Source organism: Camelina sativa, chromosome 4, assembly GCF_030686135.1.
Source record: "Camelina sativa cultivar CO46 ecotype springtype chromosome 4, ASM3068613v1".
Lineage (NCBI taxonomy): Eukaryota > Viridiplantae > Streptophyta > Magnoliopsida > Brassicales > Brassicaceae > Camelina > Camelina sativa.
In genome coordinates this window covers 20,395,344-20,417,194 of record NC_141883.1, presented here as the reverse complement: position 1 = coordinate 20,417,194, position 21,851 = coordinate 20,395,344, and the positions used below count along the sequence as shown (strand labels likewise).

General features: G+C 39.2%; 1 protein-coding gene and 1 pseudogene across 1 annotated transcript; one reads left to right on the top strand and one right to left on the bottom strand.

Annotated features, from left to right (window-relative positions):
- The first annotated feature begins 40 nt into the window (after positions 1-40).
- On the top strand, positions 41-3,786 carry LOC104780740 (plastidial pyruvate kinase 4, chloroplastic). The gene is made up of 5 exons (XM_010505263.3): positions 41-296; positions 666-728; positions 1,088-1,512; positions 1,619-3,226; positions 3,311-3,786. Exons 2-5 carry the CDS (start codon positions 666-668, stop codon positions 3,441-3,443), a joined length of 2,229 nt encoding a protein of 742 aa, XP_010503565.2. The 5' UTR covers positions 41-296; the 3' UTR covers positions 3,444-3,786.
- A 3,037-nt stretch (positions 3,787-6,823) lies between these two features.
- Positions 6,824-21,510, bottom strand: LOC109132513 (putative F-box/LRR-repeat protein At3g49150; annotated as a pseudogene).
- Positions 21,511-21,851: the final 341 nt, after the last annotated feature.

Sequence of the window (21,851 nt, the reverse complement as noted above, 5' to 3'; positions counted from 1 at the left end):
AGCTTTGATTTGAAAACTCTTTGTCTAAATAATGGAATAGGTTAAACGAAAACGACATCGTTTATGAATGGACCTTTCAGCATCCGTCCGTGTTACTAGGTTCCAGAAGATGAATCTGGGGCACGCGCTCGCCACACTCCCTCTTTATCCTTAACCACACTTTTTTTTATTGTTTTCTCCTTCATCATTCTTGTTCTGAGTTGAAAATTCTGAGTTGTCTTCTTCTTCTTCTTCATTCTTCATTTCTTCTCCCCCAAGACGATAGCAAATACATTATCTGAACACCATAACAAAAGGTATTTTCTCTTGCACTCGTGTTCTTGTCCTCACGATATGACAGTTTCGGTGGATTTTGTTTTATTTCTCCTTTGAGAAATTATCTCAATTACACTTGTTTTGCTTTAGATATGATTATCAATAAACACATATATATCCATGATTTGTTTCCTGGATTTTGATTTGTTGTATGCTTGTTTGTTCACGAACTTGAAATTTTTTTTCCTTCGTTTCTTGCCTCAGTGGTTATGCCTAGGTAAATTTTAATCTCTAGTATATATATATCTGACTCTGTGTCAACCAATTAAACATTGTAGCTTTAGATTTCTTTGCCAATTGACCAATCTCTTCTTATTGATTACTTTAATCTTCACTCATCATGGGAACAGATGGCTTTGTATATGAGTTCTGCTACCTCACTCACAAATCTCTGCACAGCACATAACAACAATGTGAGTACATGTATCTTTCTTTCCAGTAACAACTAGCCAAGCTCATAATTTGAACTGTCCAAGAGATGATATTGAGCATATGTCTTTTTTGTCTCCTCTAGCTTTTCATTATTGTTGGGACATTATGGGTTGTGTTATTGTTTTCTAGATACGTATTAGGAACGTTTCCTTTTTCTTTAGAACTTAGAATTTTCCATTTTATTGATATAGAAAAAACTGTTTAGGGTTTCTATTTCTCTGTTTTTCTTTTTGTCCTAGGGTGTTGTTTGCTTCTACGTTTTATATATAGAGAGGAAGATGCAAGTCTTGTTACGTTGTTTGTTTCTTCTCATAGAGGGTTTTTGGGTTTTGTTTCTCAGGTGATCCAATTACTCGATATGGTGGGAATTGATTCAAGCCACTTGTTGAGAGGCAAGATCCTTTGCTTCTCCAGCAGGTCTCTCATGAACAACCAGCATAGGACTACTACTAGTTCATTATCACTTAACCAGATGAGATTTCGTGTTCCGAGAACCTTAACTTTTAACTTAGCGCGCGGGAAAGGCGAAGCTGGAAGTTGCAGCAGATTGGAAGCTACCTTTGGTGATACCTCTACAGAATGTACCTGGAGTTTTGACTTTCCAGAGTCTAAAGTTGAGCTTTCTCATCTCGAGTCAGAAGCACACCTCTCTGGAATCAATGGGGACAATAATGTGGCTAGTGTTATCGATAAACTGAATGCTCTCCAGTCACATCTATTAGCAGCAGAGAAGTGGAATGCTTCTCAACTTCATTTATGTGACAGGTCTAGATTTATAAAAACTTATATTCTGTATAGTCTTCCATATCCATCTGCATTACTAATTCTTTGGCTTTTTTATTGTTTAACTTTCTAATACCGTGTGTTGCAGGAAATATCTGGAATCTGCAACAAACTTAGTTCATTACATGGCTTTGAGGTCCCTGGACATTGAGCAGCTCAACAGCCATCTAGCTTCTCTTGGTCTGTCAAGTTTAGACAACAACGATTTGGATGTTCTTGCTAGCCTTAACGCCTCTATTAATCTGTTGATGAACTCTTCATACAACGACCACAAGGCTGTGACAGAGTCTTGGAATAATACATATCCCAAGAGCAAAAGTACTAAAAAGAATGACAAAGGGAGGGGGGTATCATCATACAAAGAGTCATTACTGGGTAAGGTTCGTGAGGGAAGAAGTACTCATATTATGGTAACGGTTGGTGAAGAAGCTACTTTGAGTGAAACATTTATAACCGATATTGTTAAAGCTGGCACTTCCATTATACGTATAAACTGTGCACATGGAGATCTGAGCATTTGGGGTGAGATCATCGAAAGAGTTAGAAGAGCTTCTCAGATGCTAGAGATGCCATGTCGCGTTCATATGGATTTAGCTGGACCAAAACTGAGAACTGGTACCTTAAAACCTGGTCCCTGTGTGATGAAAGTGTCACCAAAGAAAGATGCTTATGGAAATGTTGTATCTCCTGCTGTGGTATGGCTCTCTCTCACAGGAACAGAACCTCCTGCTCATGTTTCTCCTGATGCTACTATATCGGTCCAAGACCAGGATCTTCTTGCTGGTCTCCAAATTGGTGATTCTGTAAGACTACGTGACGCTAGAGGGAGAAAGAGGAGACTTAGAATCTCAAAAGAGTTTCATGTTTTCTCCAGTACCGGATTTGTGGCTGAATGTTTTGATACTGCTTACATTGAGTCAGGAACTGAGTTAAACATCAAGGGAAAGAAAGTTGGACGAGTAGTAGATGTTCCTCCCAAGGAATCTTTTGTAAGGCTCAGAGTGGGAGATTTACTAGTCATAACCCGAGAAGGATCGCTCGATGAACCTTCAGTAACTGTTCCAGGAGCTTATAGTTTAACTTGTCCTTCCGGTTATTTGTTTGATTCAGTCAAGCCTGGTGAAACCATTGGTTTTGATGATGGCAAAATATGGGGAGTAATCAAAGGAACAAGCCCTTCAGAGGTAGTTGTCTCCATCACTCATGCAGGTCCAAAAGGTACAAAACTAGGATCAGAGAAGTCCATTAACATTCCGCAGAGCGATATCCGTTTCAAAGGCCTTACATCAAAAGATATCAAAGATCTTGATTATGTAGCTTCACATGCTGACATGGTTGGCATTTCTTTCATACGCGATGTTCATGATATTACCGTTCTAAGGCAAGAACTCAAGAAAAGGAAACTAGATGATCTTGGTGTTGTTCTAAAGATTGAAACGGAAAGTGGATTCAAGAATTTGTCATTGATTCTGTTAGAGGCAATGAAGTGTTCGAATCCTTTGGGAGTTATGATAGCTCGAGGTGATCTTGCAGTGGAATGTGGATGGGAGAGATTGGCTAGTATACAGGAGGAGATTATAGGTATCTGTAAAGCTGCTCGTGTACCGGTAATTATGGCAACTCAGGTTCTGGAATCACTTGTTAAATCCGGTGTTCCAACTCGAGCTGAGATCACAGATGCTGCAAATGCCAAAAGGTAAAATATTTTGCACCAAACATGATCCTGGTTAAGACTTACAGTTTCTTTATGTCTAATTTTGGATTTTGAAACTTTTTGCAGGGCGAGCTGCGTGATGTTGAACAAAGGCAAGAATGTCGTTGAAGCTGTTTCGATGTTGGATACTATTCTTCACACGAAGCTTATGTATAAGAAACCTGACTCTGAAAACCCCCATTGCTCTGCTTCTCACTAGTCTTTACAAAGACAAGTTGTAGTTTTCTTGGCAAGTTCATGAACTGGATGCGTCCGGATAAATCATGGTTCAATAGCAGGTCGGTCTTCTAGTGATGTTAAAATTTCGAACTAAGGATTTGGACTGGTTCGCCATGTAATGTCTCTGTACTTATTAGTACATATCTATGCATCTTGGCCATGTTCCGTACACCAGATTTGAACTGGTTAACTCTCTAATATGATCTGATCATCATTCGCCCAAGTCAATAAGCATAGTTGATTGTTTTGAATTATTTACTTGTAAGTTTTAAGCTACATGGATTCAATATAAATGCTTATCTTTATATGCAAGAAAGAAGAAATGTTTGATTTGGTTACACAAGATGGTACCAAGTTTTCTATGTGACAACAAAAGTCCAACGTTGAGAAGCTTAGCATCAAATACTACGATTGGTTAGCATAGTGTGAAGGACGTTTTTACTAAAACCTAATTTACTTATCTTTTTTTTTAAAAAGTAAACAATTAATTAATTAAACGTCTAACGTTTCCAAAAAGGAAAAGGAAAAGGAGTTCAGGTGATTTTTTAGGGTTCAAAAAAAGGAAAAAGGAGAGTTGAGGCTAAAGTCTCACTATAAATACTACTATAGTATACATTGTTTCTCAACACAACAGTCGCAACACGCAAAAAACACGAGAAAACCCTAAACTCAGTTTGTAAATTGATCGTCTCTCTCTCTGGTTTGTAACTCGATCGTCTCTCGAAAACAAACATCGATCAATAACAATTGGGGGGGGGGGGGGGGGCTTGAAGAGGAAAATAGATACAGAGAAGAAGATTGAGGGGAAAGAACCACGAGCTGTTACATTCTCGAAACGTAGGAAGGGCCTTTTCAGCAAAGCGTCGGAGCTCTGTCTTCTCTCCAGCGCTCAAATTGCAATCATAACTACTCCCGTTTCTGCTAATTCACACAACTCTTTTTACTCTTTTGGACATTCATCTGTGGATAGCATTGTCGCTGCTTTCCTCGCTGATGAGACTCCGACTCCGACTCGGGATGTCGATGATGAAAATTTAGGGTTTTGGTGGGAAGACGAGAGTCTCGCCAATTCGGAGAATGCGGAGGAACTGGCTGAGGGGATTGATTCCATGAAGAGGATGTTACACGATCTCAAGGAGGAGTTGGAGTTCCACCACCGAATCTATAGTAGTTCTAGCAACATCATTCACATCTTGATAGAGAGCGGAAGCTTAATTAACGGACGAGAACACTAGATCTCCAGGAGAATTCGGATTCTCAAACGGATCTTGCTTAGAACGTCGTAACTTGACGAAGAAGCAAAAATGATAGGGCTTGAACACAAGCTCTTAGGAACAATATGGACCTGGTTTTGCAAGTCCTCCTTGTAGAGCTTGTGTTACCTTGTAGAACTTGAACACAAGCTCTTAGGGTTGAGAGTCCTCATCTCTGGGCTTTAGGCAAAGCTCTTTTAAAACTTTTTTATTCAATAATCGATTATTACATATGTGAGGTTTTGATCCCTTTTATAACACCCTTTATGATAAACTCAAATCTAAAACTAAGGAAAGATATAAACACTAAATATTCTAATCCTAATCTTTTCTAAAATAAATAATTAACAATTAAAATAAGCTAACAAATCTAATGGATCCAAATCCGTAAACACTCACGTAAAGCCCATTATATGCTGCATCACATCTGAGCCTGGAAAATGTAAAGTCGACATAGAGCGATGATAGATAGAGACACCAAAAGGATCACACAGAGAGAAATGTGAAGAAGAGCTTCTGAGATGCTGAGAGAGAATCATCGAGCTGGTAATTTGGCTTCTCTTCACGACCATTACCACGAAGAATGATGCCGCTACAAGATGGTTGTTAGCAGCGAGCATTGAACAAGGATCTGAGGGATAGAGTGCGTCTCAAGGCCATTACAGAATCTACTCAAAACCCTGTAACCTTTTAAGTAATTGACATTTTTACACTTTCACTTTGAGATTATTTTCATATATAGCTCAACAAAATTTATTCTTATGGTTCTGACCCAAAGACTAAGAGTTCATTGTACAAACTACAAAACGAATGCTGAATTTAGTTTAAGAAAATATCTTACAAACTGTGAATAAATGCCACAAACTGCTAAACAAAAACTTTTTTGGTCAGTCGATTACACAAAACTCATGTGTCTTTCTTGCCTACATTCAAAAATTCTTCTTGTCCAAATATTCAGGAATCTCTGAAATGCCTAAATGCTTCTTCACTCCAGGACGGCGAATCACTACACACAAAAGAGATAGATCAGAGATATATAGCAACCTCATCAACCCACAAGATGTTCCAGGTAATTGAAAAACTCACCGTGCATAAACGCAATGGAGAACAACATGCAACTCATCAAATAGCAATGCACACCCTGCAACTTACACAAAATTAACATCATCATCTGTTCTGAGTTTTATCAAATTCCCTACGTGGTAAAAAATCACAACTTCACCTTGGAAAAAAATATTCCCATAACAAACATGGGAATGATCCACATCCGTGTCCAATGTTTGGAGAGCATTAAGCCTTTAAAACCTACGACTGCATCACACTGTGAAGCTCAACTTAAGAATTCAGTCACAACCAACCACACGAATATATACTTGTTTATATCGAAAACACTGTTAATGATACCTCTACTGCAATCCAGAAAGTCAATCCTGTTAGAAGTGGGAATATGAATGATGTATCAGCCGTTGTAAGATCAGCGAACCATGCATAGTGCACCGCCTGTTTTAAAGGATGCTACTTTCTCTGCCATTTTATTGATCTGGGGAGCAAAGAAATATTACTGGGATGAAGCCCCTAATGAAATACGAAGAAATCACATATTCACATGCCTGAACAGATTATGAAGCATCATAGAGTTTCTTACTGTTAGGTCCATGCAGCAAAACGCCCAACTCTGTAACCCTAAAATAATCTTCACATCCGGCGAAAAACAATGAATACGAGTACCACTGTAGAGACCACCACACCTACATCATCAAAAAGAAGACAACAGTTAGGTTGATATGAAGGAGCATGCTAGATGCAACTAATATGAAATTCCAATGAAAGAGCTTAGCTGCAGAGTATCATACAAGAGGTTCTGTCGTCACATGTGAGCTGCATTTACATGCAAATTCTACACAGTTCATAGGATAGTTCGCAAGAAACATTCCGTACAAAATCATTTACATTTCAAACACAACGTAATACAACATTCAAAACCTTATGTTATATAGTAACTAGGAAAGTGATCCCAACACAACACCCAAGGTCTACATGATTCTAAAGTGAGTGGCCATAACTTGCAAGTTGACCAACACAAAACGCAAGAAGCTGTGTGGATTTATTACCAGTTTAAGCCTGTCAATGTATGCACATTGTTAATGATCTGCTGGACAACATCAAAATGGACCACAGGATTAATAGCAGCATCAGAAACTTTTTATGACTGTAGTTGTCTGCGAAGCCACATGTTCCACCACCAAATATATAGTAGTTCCAGCAAGACCTTTCACATCTGAGCGAGGATAGAGATAGAGACACCAAAAGGAGGGCGTAGAGAGAAATGTGAAGAAGAGTTTCTGAGAGGCTGAGAGAGAATAGAGCTGGTAGAGGATCTCTGATGAATAAAAGAGCAGTAATTTGGCTTCTTTCCATGATCATTGTCACGAAGAATGATACCAGTGCAAGATGGTCGGTAGCAACGAGCACTGAACAAAGATTTGAGTGACAAAGTGCGTATCAAGGCCATAACAGAATTTACTCAAAACCCTGTAAACAGTTAGATAAGTTAGAGACAAGGAGCACAAAAACGCCATAACACAACAAGGGATAGACTAAAAACGAGAACTTTAGAGCCAATGAGCACAAAAAAACAATCTCGAAACAGAGAGACGAACCTGATCGAAATTTCTACACGGCGGTGAAGAGCAGAGCCGAGGGGGAGTTAGGGTTTTTTGTGAGGAAACGAACTTGCTTAGCCTCGAGTCGTGCTCATGTTATCTCGATGGGTTAAACAATATGTACAGTTCCATGACCCTTCCCCTGCAGAAACAATTCGTACGATCTCTCGCTTGCACTGAAGAAGACGACAAAACTGTAACAGGACCAAATGTGAAATTAAATGTAACTATTTGAGGTTTTTGGCAATATCAAAACAAATAAACGTGCCACGTCACACTCACAGGACGTTGACACGGAACCTTTAAATTGACATTTTTGCACTTTCTGAGATTATTTTCATATATAGCTCAACAAATGTATTATAATAGTTCTAACCTAAGAGGCCAAGACTAAGAGTTCATTGTATATAAACTATAAACGAATGTTGAATGTAGTTTACAAAGTGTGAATTAATAATGCCACACTGCTAAAGAATTGTTTAAGATATAATCATGAGACTGAAGTTCACAAATTCGAAGCTAATGAGTAATGAACGCGCGCAAGATTGCATATGTTAAGTGTTATATGTTGTGTTCGGTTAGGAGGCTTGATTAGTAAATAGTAACATAAGTGGTCACAGTTGCAGTTACTCACTGGGACTCATGAAGTGGAAGTAGAAATTTTTTGACGATATATGATCAAGATCAAGATGACCCGGTAAAGAAATTACACTTTTTGCGTATGGTTTGGTTGGTAATTTACTTACAAAACACACATCTTAGGAAATTTTGAGGGTTTCTTGAAGAAAGGTTTAAATAATCGTAACAAAACGTATTGAAACGTTGGACATCTCATTAAGTATATAAAGACCCCTTTTCTTTTTTTGCTTTGAGGTTGGTTAGTTGATGAGTTCTATGCCAAATCCTATACTGATGAGTTTTCTAGTATACATAAATTTTTAGTAGTTCCACATATTATAAGATATCTGAATGTGTTTAATAATTGGTTTAAAGAGAATAAGGATAAATGTGATAGTAGAGTTAAACAAGCAAAAGATATAATAACTGAGCTTATGCATATCAAATGGTTTACTTTCATTTCACCTCACACCGAAAAAGACAAACTTAGTGACAACTTTTTAATAATATATAAAAAAAAAAATTACTCAAATATTATCCAAAAGTTGGTTTATTACTCATATCTATAAATCTTTTGAAAATTACTCAAATGTTTAATGCCCGTAATTACAATTTATCCCTTGAGTTTTGTTTTTCGATTTTGGTCAAAAAAAAAAAAAAATACACATCAGATATGATTTAACATGTCATTAAGCAGTTTTTTTCAGATCAACATTTATTTTTTCTTGTTTATATCAAAGAGAAGGAAAGTGAACAGTTTTCACTGTTCACAAACCGCCAATACTACAAAAAAAACTTTTCTTCGTCGTCTCTTGTCGCCGGTCATTCCTGTCATTGTCCACTCTATCGCCGTCAATTTCTCGCCGTCTTTGCTCGCTCTCTCTCTATTCGTCGTTGCACTCTCCTTCTTCGTCGTCGCTCTCTCTCTCTCTCTCTTTGTCATCGCTCTCTCTCTCTCTCTTCGTCGTCTTCGTCTTCGTTTAAACGTTCCAGTATGTGTCGAATGTTTAGTTTCGAGTTTTCCGCCTGAATGTGGGTTTTTATCGATGATTTACGGCTGATTGTCGCCGTCTCTAATGACAGCTGGCTTGTTAGATCTATTCGATTCGATGGCTGATTTACTTTTAGGGTTTACGGCTGATTTGTTAGATTTATTCGATTCGATGGCTGATTTGTTTGTTGATGTGGCTGAGTTACATCTGAGTTTTGTATTGGTGACTGAGTTATTTTGTGCTTTAGATCTGAGTTATGTATTTGTGGCTGAGTTATGTTATGCTTTGTGTATGAGTTTGGTTTATGTTATGACTGATTTATTTTATGATTTACTTATGAATTATATTATTTATCAGATGTCGATGGTGATTATTTCTGAAGAACAAGCAAGGGATTACCCCCCAAGACTATACGCTGAAGGAATCTCTAATCTAGAGTTTAGAGAAATTAATACCAATTTCAGGATGGGAGATTTCCCTACGATTAGAGAATCAATAGGACAGGATGCATGGGATGAAACGAAGAAAGTACCTATTGGAATAATCTCTAAGCTAGTTGATAGCCAATTCGTCTTGTCTGGTAAGGTAGTACATTTCCTACTATGCAACCAGTTAAGGGTACATAAGAAGGAGCTTTGGTTTGTAGTCGGTGGTCAACCTATCAGGTTTGGGTTGAATGAATTTGCTCATGTCACGGGGTTAAACATAGACCCAATGCCGAAAGAACGGTTTGAACTTGAAGATGAACACAAAGCGTTCTTCAGACTTTTGCAAGTGCCTAGTGGGGAAGGTCCATCATTGAATGAACTCAGGGATGCATTAAACGTGTGTCGGGGATGGAAAATCCCTAATCATCGTAAATGGTTGGGGCTGTTGCTTCTTCAACACATTGGACTTTATGGTTTGCATGATAACTCTAGAATTCCATACGAAAGTGCGAAAAGAGTTTTTGATGATGAAGCCATGAAGACTTATCCGTGGGGTCGGTCAGCATTTGAAGCCCTTGTTGATGGTATAAAGATGTTGAAGCCTACGGGAAAGTCGTACACCCTTAGTGATTTTACACCCGTGTTACAGGCTTGGGCGTATGAGTCCATCAAATGCTTTGGAGATTGGTTTGGGAATGCAACAAAAGAAAAAAATGGTGGCATACCATTGCTTCAATGGGGTGGAAACCGTACACGTTCAACGTTGGAAACCGTAATTGCTGAAGAGATCAAAGCGCTTGATGAGGTAAGGTTTATTAGTGGCTGAGTTATGATTTTGTGACGGCTGAGTTATGATTTAGTGATGGCTGAGTTAATGTTTTGTGTTGACTGTGTTATGTTTTAGTGATGGCTAGTTAAAACTTACTGATGAGTTTCATAATCTCATGTAACAGCTGCGTGTGACTAAAATGGTTATGAAGGATGATGTAAGCGAGCTATTTCATACGTGGCCAGGTCAAGAAGCTGACCCTGCACTTGATCCAAGACATACATGAGGGTAAGTTTGTAAAAGGTTTTTGGGATGTTAAGGGGAGTGATAAGAAGAAAAAGCGAGAAGCTAAAACAGATGTTGAGTCTGAATCTCCTCCCGCAAAAAAGCAGACAGTCCAGAAAGTGGACGTTTCAAACAGTCAGGGTGGTGAATCCGGTGAAGGAGCTGCACAGAAGAGGAAGAAGAATAAGAAAGGAATAAAGGTAAGTGCTATGGTGTGTAGTGTGTTTATATTATATGTAATCTTTCGTTAGCTTGTTTACGACGGTTTATGTATTTGTTCAGTGTGCTAGTGAAGAGGAAGATGCTGGAGAAGATGGGTCGGTAGCAACTATCGTTGAGTTGGTGTCTAATTTAACCTCAAGGTTTGACACTTTTGAAAAAAACATTGCTCTGGATAATAAGATTGGAGATAGAATAGAAATGCGGATGAATGAAAGGATTGATACCAGGTTTAGAGCTGTTGAGAGTGAACTCGAACAGATGAAAGAGCAAGTGCTTTCCATGGGTGTTGGGCAAACTGACCAAAACACTTATGATGCGTGTTCAAATTTCAAAATAACGAGCCTGTTACCAGAATACCTTCGGGAAAATCTACAGACACCAAAAGGTCCACCAGTCATTCCAGGAAAAAAGCAAAAAAACTACTCTGTCAACAGTCCTCCGGTAATGTCTGATTTATCTTAGTTATCATTATCTGAATTTTGTGTGAATTATGTTCGCTATGTCATACAGGTAGATGGCAGTGGTTTGGCTGGGGTCAGTAGGAATCTGAATAAAGAGTTTGATAAAGATGATCCTCTTAATTTTGTTGAGAAGTCTCCAGCTGCTACGAAACCAAATCAACGGCTGAACACGTGGAAAAATGCCAAAGATGCAAAGAAGGACAAAGAATTAGATGCAAAGAAGGCCAAAGAGGTCGCGACAAAGAAGACTAAAGATGAGGCGGCGGCTGCAAAGAAGGCCAAAGAGTTGGCGGCAAAGAAGGACAAAGACTTGGTGGAAAAGCAAGTTGGAGATAATCCGCCAAAGAGAAGAGGTAGAAAGACTACTAAGCCTACTACCGTGAAGTCGTTGCAATTTGTAGAACCTGTTTTGAATGAGGGAGAAGCCGAAGCTGGTGCAAAAGCTGATGCAAACGCTGGTGCCAACGCTGCTGACAGCAGTATATGTGATATGACAGCCGAGTTTATGGCTGTAAACGATGTCCTTGAAACTGAATCTGAGGATGATGAGGAGGAAAAGATTAGGCTTGATAGAATTAAAGCTATAAGGCTGGATAGTGTTAAGCTGTCCCCGGATGGAAGTGCATTGAATACACAACAAGCTACACAAGCGAGAATTTTTCCTTATATTGGAGACAACGGACTGACGTGCATGAGGAAGAACTCTGTACCTGGAGCTGGAATATATGATCCTCTGGCACCGGTTGATCCGATCAAGTTGAAAAAACTTTTGGAGTACCTAAAGACAGCCGAGTATGACCCTTTAGCCCCTTGTTAATCACAAGTTGTTAACATTATATTAACCTGTCCTTATTTGCTTCTTAGGTATACACCATTCAGCAAGTCAACATCAAATATTGAATTCTATAGGACTCTCATCACCGAAAGAAAGAACTGGCCAGTGAAGCATGATACATTTGGGTGGCTGTCTGATGAAGTAAGTTTAACTTGATGTCTGAGTTATTATGTTTACGGCTGAGACATAATGACTTGACGGCTGAGTAATAATGTTTACGGCTGAGTTATTATACATAATAGCTGATTTGTTATTGTTTACGACTGACTTATATTACATTATGGATGAGTTAATGTTCTTTACTCAGTTTCCTTTTTTACAGCACATGGGCGGGTATATGAGTCTCCTTAGGGATAGGTACAAACGAGATCCCTTCCCGTATCACAACAAACGCATTGCGTTTGTAGACCCGTGGTTCACCATGACGATTGTTCGTGACTATGCTCAGTTCGAGATGAAATCCAAACTGGTTAAATTCAATGGCAACTCTTACGAAGATTTAGTTAAAAGTTTGATGCCTTCAGATCAACCGACTAATTTGAAGTGGATAGAAGATGTGGATCATCTGTATATTGCTCCACAAACTAGAGGCAATCACTGGGTGGCGCTGCCCGTGGATCTCATCAGAAGGCATATTGATTGCTATGATAGCATCGTGGGACAAGTAAACAAAGACAGTGATATTAGAATGATGAATGCTTGTAGGGCGTTTGCGCGGATGATTCCAGCAATGATGAACGAGAACGTTCCTGACAAATGGCGTACACCTACTTTCAGTCAGTTCAGTTTCAGGAAGAAGAGTGTCTCCAAGGTCCCGCAAAACGTACAGGTTGGTGACTGTGGCGCGTACGCTCTAAAGTTTGTAGAATGTCTAGCGCTTGGTTTGAATTTCGATGGCATATGTGATCAAAATTTCCAGGCTATACGGGTTAAAATGGCAGCAGAACTAATCTAGCAAAGATGCCAGTGACTACCTGATCTGCATGGTTGAAACGAGCCCGAGAACGGACACCCGCCAAAGCTAGCGGTTTCGATCCAAATCCGTTGCATAATGCCACCCCTCAAGAGGAAACAGAGACGCCTCGTTCCCATGAACTCGTTCCGAGTTTCAACGTCATCGAGCCATCCATGGATCCTTTAAGAATGGAACTCCGGATGTACCGAGCTCGCCGCAAGAGACTAGGTGCGTATATCAAAGCACTTTGTCTTAAACTCGAGCAAGTCTTTCGGCTCTGCCGATTGGAAAGGACTATCCGAGTCCTGGATGAGCTCATCGCCGAACGTTTCTTTCTAGCGAAGTAGCGCATGACTCGTCTACTTGCTGAGCATGCCTTGTGCGAAGAACAGGTCTCCCGTATTGTGGTGCCCAACTACCCGAAGGTGATTATGAACCTTTGGGAGAGTCTGACTTCCCACGCATCACGGACGTCTGGGCCTACCAAGCTAGCGTAGAGAGGCTGAGGCGGTACGTCAACTACCTGGTGTCAACGGACCATTTCTTCCGCGAAAGCCATGCTATAGAAGGTCCATGTGCCTTCCTGGAGGAGATGGTGTCCAAGGGCTCCGAAGTGCGGATGGAAAGGCTTGAAGCCTTAAGGAGGGATCGTCAGATCTTGCGATCTGATCTGAGCAAGCTGGTAGTGGAAGAACCATTGGAGTCCGATCTATCCGGTCCGGCTCCCATTCTGAGACTACAGGACCGTCCAGAATGCTAGTGATGGGAATCAGTTTGTGCCGAGATCAGAAGACTCGTGATTAGCCTTCACAGTTCGCTGATAGGACGCTTGTCGCTTTTTTTTTTTTTTTTGGCGAATTGCCGAAGTGAATGTAATCAATTTGAATTTAATGGAAATAGTGAGTTATGGCTGAGTTATAGTGAATTATGGCTGAGTTATAGTTAGTTATGGCTGAGTTATAATGATATATAAGTCCGTAATGGCTGAGATATCGTAATACTTATATTAATATTAAACATTATATTGCAACGATCGAAGGAAATGCAATATAATGATAGAGCGGAGAAGAAGAAACCGAAACGATACAGTGAATTATATGAATATAAAGAGAAAACAATAGGAAAACGAAAGGTCGAGTCTACTATTAAGTTAACTTATGGTTTCCCGCCAAAATATTGTTTACCGGCTAAGTTATAGTTTTACGGGAAAACGAAATGTCTCGTCGATTCATGTCATGGCTGAATTATAGTAAGTAATGACTGAGTTATCACTATGAATAATCTGGAAGTAGATGGCTGATATATATGACTTCACGGCTGAGTTATAAACTTTACGGGAAAACGAAAGGATTAACTTATGGTTTCCCGCCAAAATATTGCTTAACAATAAAATTATTAGTCTATTAATTACCTCTTAACTACAAATAGAACCAAGTGACTGAGTTATAATATTCCCGTTTCTTTAGTCTATTACCTCTCAACTACAAACTAGAATAAAATTATTTTTTACGACACTATGTCCGCTCGAGCACCCAAGATGGCGGATCTCCCCGACGACGTTTTCATAAAAATCGTTTCCCTTGCTGCAGAAGATCGATGGTGGTCACTTGGTTCTATTCTAAGGGCTGGTCGTAGGGAAAAAAATGCATTATACAGTAAATAAGTTCTAAAGACAGCTGCTATCTATTGTCTTTGTACTGATCCATCACAAATCAACACATCCAATGCCCCTGATGGTGGCCTCCAAATTGAAAGGCGGTACAGGCCTTTCTTCGTCAGATGCTTTGACGCTGGCAACCCCATTGCCATTTACTACGAAGGGCTAAGGGTTGTGGCTGAGGATAGAGATATCCAGCGTGGGATTCATATTCTCAGTCGTATTGTACCGGCCGATGCTGATGCCACCTTAGCATGTGGGATACTAAGTATTTATGGCCGTCCATTACCTCCAGCTGTATGATGCACATCATTATCCTCTGATGTCTTCGGGTGCCATGGTAACCGGTAATGATTTTCTGTTTGAGTTATCTCGTTATAAGACGGCCAGGAAAAACTCGTACGCAGCCTCCCATCGCTATCCTGACAGCCCATTACTCCCTTCACCCGCTTGTTCTGTGATGTGTTGTTTGGATTATGGTTTCCATTCTCACCGCTATGGAGACTATGAAATCATGTGCAAAAATTGTTACCTTTTGTGGTTGTCCTTCAAAGTCTCTGAGATCCTTTAGGGTTTCCAGCAGTGATTTCCAGTTTTACCTTAATATGTTCTATGTATCCACCTTTTATGCTTCCATATTTTAGTATCTACTCTCACTTTGAGGCTGAATTATAATAAAGTAACGGCTGAGTTATAGTTTTACGGAAAAACGAAAGGTCTCGTTGAGTCATGTGACAGCTGAGTTATAGTGCATAACGGCTGAGTTATCAAAAGAAACAATCTATAATGGCTGAGTTATTATTAGGTTATTAAAAGAAAGGTCGCGTTTATTATTAGGTTAACTTACGGTTTCCCGCCAAAATATTGCTTAACAGCTGAGTTATAGTTTTACGGGAAAACGAAAGGTCTCGTTGATGGCTGAGTTATAGTAAGTAATGGCTGAGTTATCACACGAAACAATCTGAAAGTAGATAGCTGATATATATGACTTGACGGCTGAGTTATCAACAATCTGAGAGCAAACGACTGGTTTATACGACTTGACGGCTGAGTTATTACACAAAATAAAACAATTCTCCCTAACTACATCCGACAAGTTTTCACATTGAGCCCAACTTGCTTACATCGCGAACATGCTGGTTGCTTCCTAGGCGGTTATTTTCAATGGCAACTTCCAAAGATGATTTAATCCTACGCTTCTTGGGCCTTCCAGGCTGGTTCACAACAATCGGAGGCAAGCAATTCTGATTATCCACAGCTTCAGGAGCAGGGAATGATTCATCTGGAGGCATGATTGAACCAGCCCATCCGTTAACCAAATCAACACTCCTAAATTTCGGATCGCACATGGATATACGAGACACATCCATATGCTCTGCAGCTGCGATTGCATGGATGCATGGTATTTTCTCGTGGTCGAAACGACGAAATGTGCATTTTTTTTTAGTTCCAAATTTACAACATGCAAAGATGATCCATATCTCACTTGCATACGTACAACATCAATCGTTAGTACCTCCATAAGTCTTGCTGCGGTGACACGGTCCTAGTAGGGAGTAGAACAAAAAAAAAAAACGTTTTAGGCTGAATTATGAAAACAATGACGGCTGAGTTATATAAACAATTATGGCTGGTTTATGGAAACTATAATGGTAATGGCTGATATATGGAAATAGTTACGGCTGATATATGAAAGCTGTTATGGCTGAGTTATGTAAACTTACCTGTAACAGTTTCTCAACACCTTGAGTGAGCGTTGTTAGCTGCGATTTCGCATCCTCTCTCCGTTCAGAAAACCATCTGGTCATCATATTCCGTATCGATTCTAGCAGTCGAACTATGGGAAGATTTCTAGCATTTGACAGTGCATGGTTCATTGATTCTGCAATATTCGTTGTCATTAAATTGTACCTTTCACCCGTGAAATGAACACGCGCCCACATTCGGACACCAACTCGTTGGAGGTATCCATGTAGTTCAGGATGACGTGCTTCAATCTCATTGAAAGCCTCATTAAAATCAGACAGCCTAAAACACCTTGCCGCTTTTTTCACCAGAGGGAACAAATATTTTCCTTTGAACTTCACCAAAATGTTCTTATACAAATGGTAAGTGCAAATTCCACGCGAATCCAACGGATACACTTGACCAATCGCTTTCCCTATTGACTTATGTATGTCGGAGATTATCGCAAGATCCTTTTCGTCAGGAATGGCAACTTTGAGTTGTGTAAAAAACCAACACCAAGACTCATCATTTTCAGTGTCAACAACATCGAAAGCTAATGGGAAAAATTGAAAGTTACCATCCTGAGCTAGGGTTGTTAGAAGCGTCCCTTTGTAGCTACCATGGAGAAACGTTCCGTCGACAACAACAAATTTGCGCATGAAAGCAAACCCAGCAATACTCGCACCAAAAGCAATAAAAACATATTTGAATCTGTCTTCATCATCTATTTGAAGATGCGTGACTGTACCCGGATTTTCCTTTCTTAACTTCTATATGTAAGAAGGCAACTCGCTAAAACTATCCTTAGGAGTTCCTTGATCGATCAGCCTTGCATTCAGCAGCGTTCGATATGCCTTCCAATAACCCAACTGTTGACACCAAACAAATTAATAAATCATCCATAACATATAGATAACTCAGTCGATACATTCGAATAACTCAGCCGTAAATAATCTATAAATCAGCCGTAACATGGAAAAAACTCAACCTATACATATAAGTCATCCATTATTGCTTATTGAAAATGACTTCGACACTTTTAGGTTTAACATCCGGACCAAGATCACCAAGATAGTCCCTGTATAGACCTGCCAATACATCAACTGTTGATTGGCGGGATCTAATAGAACGTTCCGTCACAGAACATGTGTGTTCCGAATCGTATAGACGAAAATGAAAATCCGGGTCATCCCCATGTACAGATGCACGGACTCTCCAAAGAAATCCTTTAACCCAGCACCTGAAAACCACCTGTCTCGGATTTGATACTGGTACATTAAAATCAAATCAATCCCTAACCAAAATAAGTTTCACGTGATTCCTGAACTCCTTTTTGCTCCTGTATCTTTGTCCTACAACAATTTTTAGCGTTGACACCTCCAACCTAATAGCCTCCGGATCCATCTTCGATCCGGCAAAGTTATCATCTTTATGAGCTTTCTTCTGAGGAGGCGGAGTAGGTGGGTCTTCCTCTTCTTTACTCTGAGGCTCGCCCAATACAGAAAATTGCTCGTCATCAGATGACTCACCATCGGAGTCGTCGAAAAAATCAAATCGGCTTGAAAATTCATCGTCTTCTTCTTCGTCAGAGGCTTCTTCTTCTTCTTCGTTTTCTTTGTCAACGATCTTACCATAATCAAAACAAGTGCCTTCAAATCCCCCACCGTACACTTCGTATGTAGATTCTAATTTCGATTCACTGCTTCCTCTAGCTCCACTAGTTTCTGTAGACTCTTTCGTCGAAAACTCTACACAGAGACGTAGCTGATCGGTTTTCCATAGTCCCAAACAATATTGCAACTGTCGATCATTGGAGACAAAAACTGGTGGAGTATCATGCGCCATTAGTTTCAGTGCCTTGTTCGAGAACATGTAGCTCAGCTTTAACTCATGGCTAAACGCGTCCAATCCGTAGTCTTCAAGAACAAGCTCCACAAGCTTGTCGTGTGTTGTGCCACCATCGATCTGCACAATTATACACCCTCTATCGTCGGTGTTAAATACATATCTCTGTTTCTTTACCCAATTGCCGGAAACAATTAGTACCGGAACTGGATCCATGAAAGAAAATGAAGAACAAGTAGAAATAACTAGGTGAAGAATAAAAGTGAAGAAGTATAAGAACAAGGTGAAGAAGAAGGTAAATAGTTCACTTATTTACCAGTTGAAGAACAAGAGTCGAACGACATTTCGTATTTCCATAGGAAAAATAAAGATGACATGGAATGCTAACATGGATGCTGCGTCCGACGTGGCATTAATAACTCATTCTATATAAAACTCAGCCATCAAACAATTAATATCTCAGTCTATATAAAACTCAACCATCAAACAAATTATAACTCAGTCACAACATGAAAAACATTACAATAATTAAAAAGCAAAAAAAATTGCTGCCAAATTCAGCCGCTTCATCAACTGAAAATATGTAACTCAGCCGTAACGTTTAATAAGTCAGCCGTAACTCAATAACATTCTAGTAATTAATCTTTTGCAACTAAGTCAGCCGTCGAATGGCTGAGTTGTACGATAAGTCAGCGTATGACGGCTGAGTTGTACGATAAGTCAGCCTATCACAACTAAGTTGTACGATAAGTCAGCCTATCACGGCTGAGTTGTACGATAAGTCAGCCAGTCGGAAAATGATAACTCAGTCGTGTATTAGTGTCGTAGTGATAACTCAGCCAAAATTTTAACAACTCAACCATCGGGTTAAAACTCAGCCGTAAGGACGGCTGAGTTAAAGCGTAACTTAGCCAGATTTTGATAATTCAGTCGTAACGCTTGGCTGAGTTATGCTCTAACTCAGCCAGATTTTGATAAGTGAGCCAGATTTTGATAAGTCAGCCGTAACGCTTGGCTGAGTTAGAGCATAACTCAGCCGTCCGCTCTTACTCAAATGTTTTTTTTCCATAACTCAGCCGGAATATACCTATAACTCAGCCGCAACATACCTTTGTAACGCGTTATGGCTGGGTTATCGTTACACGTCAGCGTTTTTGACGTGACGTCTGACGTAGCAATGACATTTTTGTAATTATGTTTTTTCCGATAACATAAAATAAAGGCACATTGGGTATTTTGAAAATACCCGAAATATTCTAGTAATAAAAATTACCTAATTTGGATAACATTTGTCTAAATCACCCAAAAAAAATTAAGAAATCAACTAAAATCTTGTATAATTAAAAAACGTGAAGTATATTCAACACAAAAGTGAAAATGCACATTGAGAAAGCCAAAGTGTAAGTCATAGGTTACAGAACAAACACCAAACTATCACGAAAGCTTTATTCATCTTCTCTGAGATTTAAAGAAAGATAATCTCCCATTTAGTCGATACCGAAAAGATGATTTGTAGACACGCATATAGCAGATCTGCAGATGTTAGGCATCAGAGATTAGATAAACTTCGTCGAGGTTGCTAACATCTCAAGTTGGTTTATCACATCTTCTTCTAATTTTATCTGGTGGTATAATCTTATTTGCTCAAGATTCGGCACTGTCTCTAGGAAATACATGACCAACTCCATCTGCTTCTCCATGTCATCATAGTCATCACGAATTTCACCAAAGTTCCATATCTTTAGAACTTTCACCGGACCTGATGATAAGCAACTAGGAATGTAACCTGAAGATTTGCATAGACATCCGTCAACATCCTCACATTTCATTGTATCTTTGTGATGGATTCCCTGAATCGTAGAGGAATCAACTTCAAAATCTATTTTTGTTTAGAAATATGTGTAAAGCAAATGCAATATGAAAGGATATGTGTTTGGTACATGGAAGATGAGGGTTTCTAGATTTGGACAGTTCTTGAGTAGAGCCGGCAATGATTCCCATTCTGCCTGTTTGTGAGTCTTAATAGTTAAATTAGTCAGGTTTTTGAATATCGGTATTTGCTCACAGCAGAAAGTAAGTACCTGAAAAAAAAAAAAAAAAAACCAAATTAACTTCATTTGCAAGGCATGTAACACAACTGAAACAAGGGTGTTCAAATTGTTTGTTTTCACTTCAAAGTAGCCAGAAAAAATGTAAGAGAATGATGGGATTAAGATACAAACCTCAATGGTATTGGCAAATAAGTAAAGGATATGAACATTTTTTATCCGCATAAGAAATTTTGTAGCATCACCGACCATATGTTCATAGCTTACATTTGCACGCTGATCTGATGTCATTTGAAGACAGATACTAGCTTCAACGAGTGAATCGAAATTCAATTCATCATACTTGTTTGCAACAAAATCATAGTAAAACAAGTAGACAAGATTGGGTGTATCTACGACACACTATATGGATTTTTGTCACCGCTTTCACAAAGTAATGATAGTTTCTTGAGGGTTTTTGAAGACACGGCCCGTTTCCAGTAACCATCCCAACATAGATTCTTCATAACTAGTTCCTCAAGAACATGACAACTAGCAATAAGCTTCACAAAGCCATTATCACTGTGTTGTAATAGAACTTTATTAAGATGGAGAGTCTTGAGCTTTGGAAGAAAAACATCTTCCACATCAATGATGACACCGTTTCCAGTTTCTACTTTTAGATGAACCAGTGTCTTGCTCACAAAGACATTTGGACGCATCATCGTATTAGCCCAATTCACATTTTAGCGTAATTCAAGATCCGAAACACCGCGTTCCATGGCATTTGATATCCAACGAGAGACGCAAAGTGAATCAATAAAACGTCGGCATGTTAGAGACAACTTGTTGATAGGATAATCACCCTGCAAAGCTAATACTCTGTCCACGAAATCCATAAACATTGTCTCATCCCTTTTTCCGTCTGGACTGAGATATATTACCGCGTCATCGAACTCAAGATTTGGTCTGAAAGTAAATAGATACTGCCACTTTTTCGAAAGTACTGAAGTCAAAGCCGATACTTCTACGGGAAGGAAAGACAAGATGTGACAAATAAGAGCTTCTGGTAGATCACTGATCATATCTTTGCAACATATATCCACCTCTTTTGAATCTACAGTAACGACAGATCTCAAACAGTTACAACCTGAAACAAAGGGACATGATCTCTAGTAAGTAATCGATGTCTTTTGTCTTTCACGCATCCGAAGGTTCGGAAAAGAAAACGTAGTTACGAAGAACAAAAAAGAAGAAATTTGGGAAACTCACATAAGTAGTACCCGACGGTATTGAGAACTCTGAACATCTAGAATCTAAGATTAGTGCGTTCGTAATCGTATTTGCTTTCTCAAGGTGAGTTTTTAAAAGAAAATGCTGATCATATATGTGGAACAATGATCAAGACTAGTAAGTGATGATGGATGAATGAAAAGAAGCGAAGGAGACTTCGTCTATCTCTTTATGTATTTTGCTTAATTATTTAATGCAAACGATGTTCTTTGTTTTGAATAGATATGATTGTCACTTTCTTTTTTATTTTTATTTTTATAATGGTGTACAACTTGTGAATGGCATGAAACATTCCTTTAAACATTCATTTTATTGTATGGTGTACAACTTGTGATGACAAAGAAAAAGGCATCGATA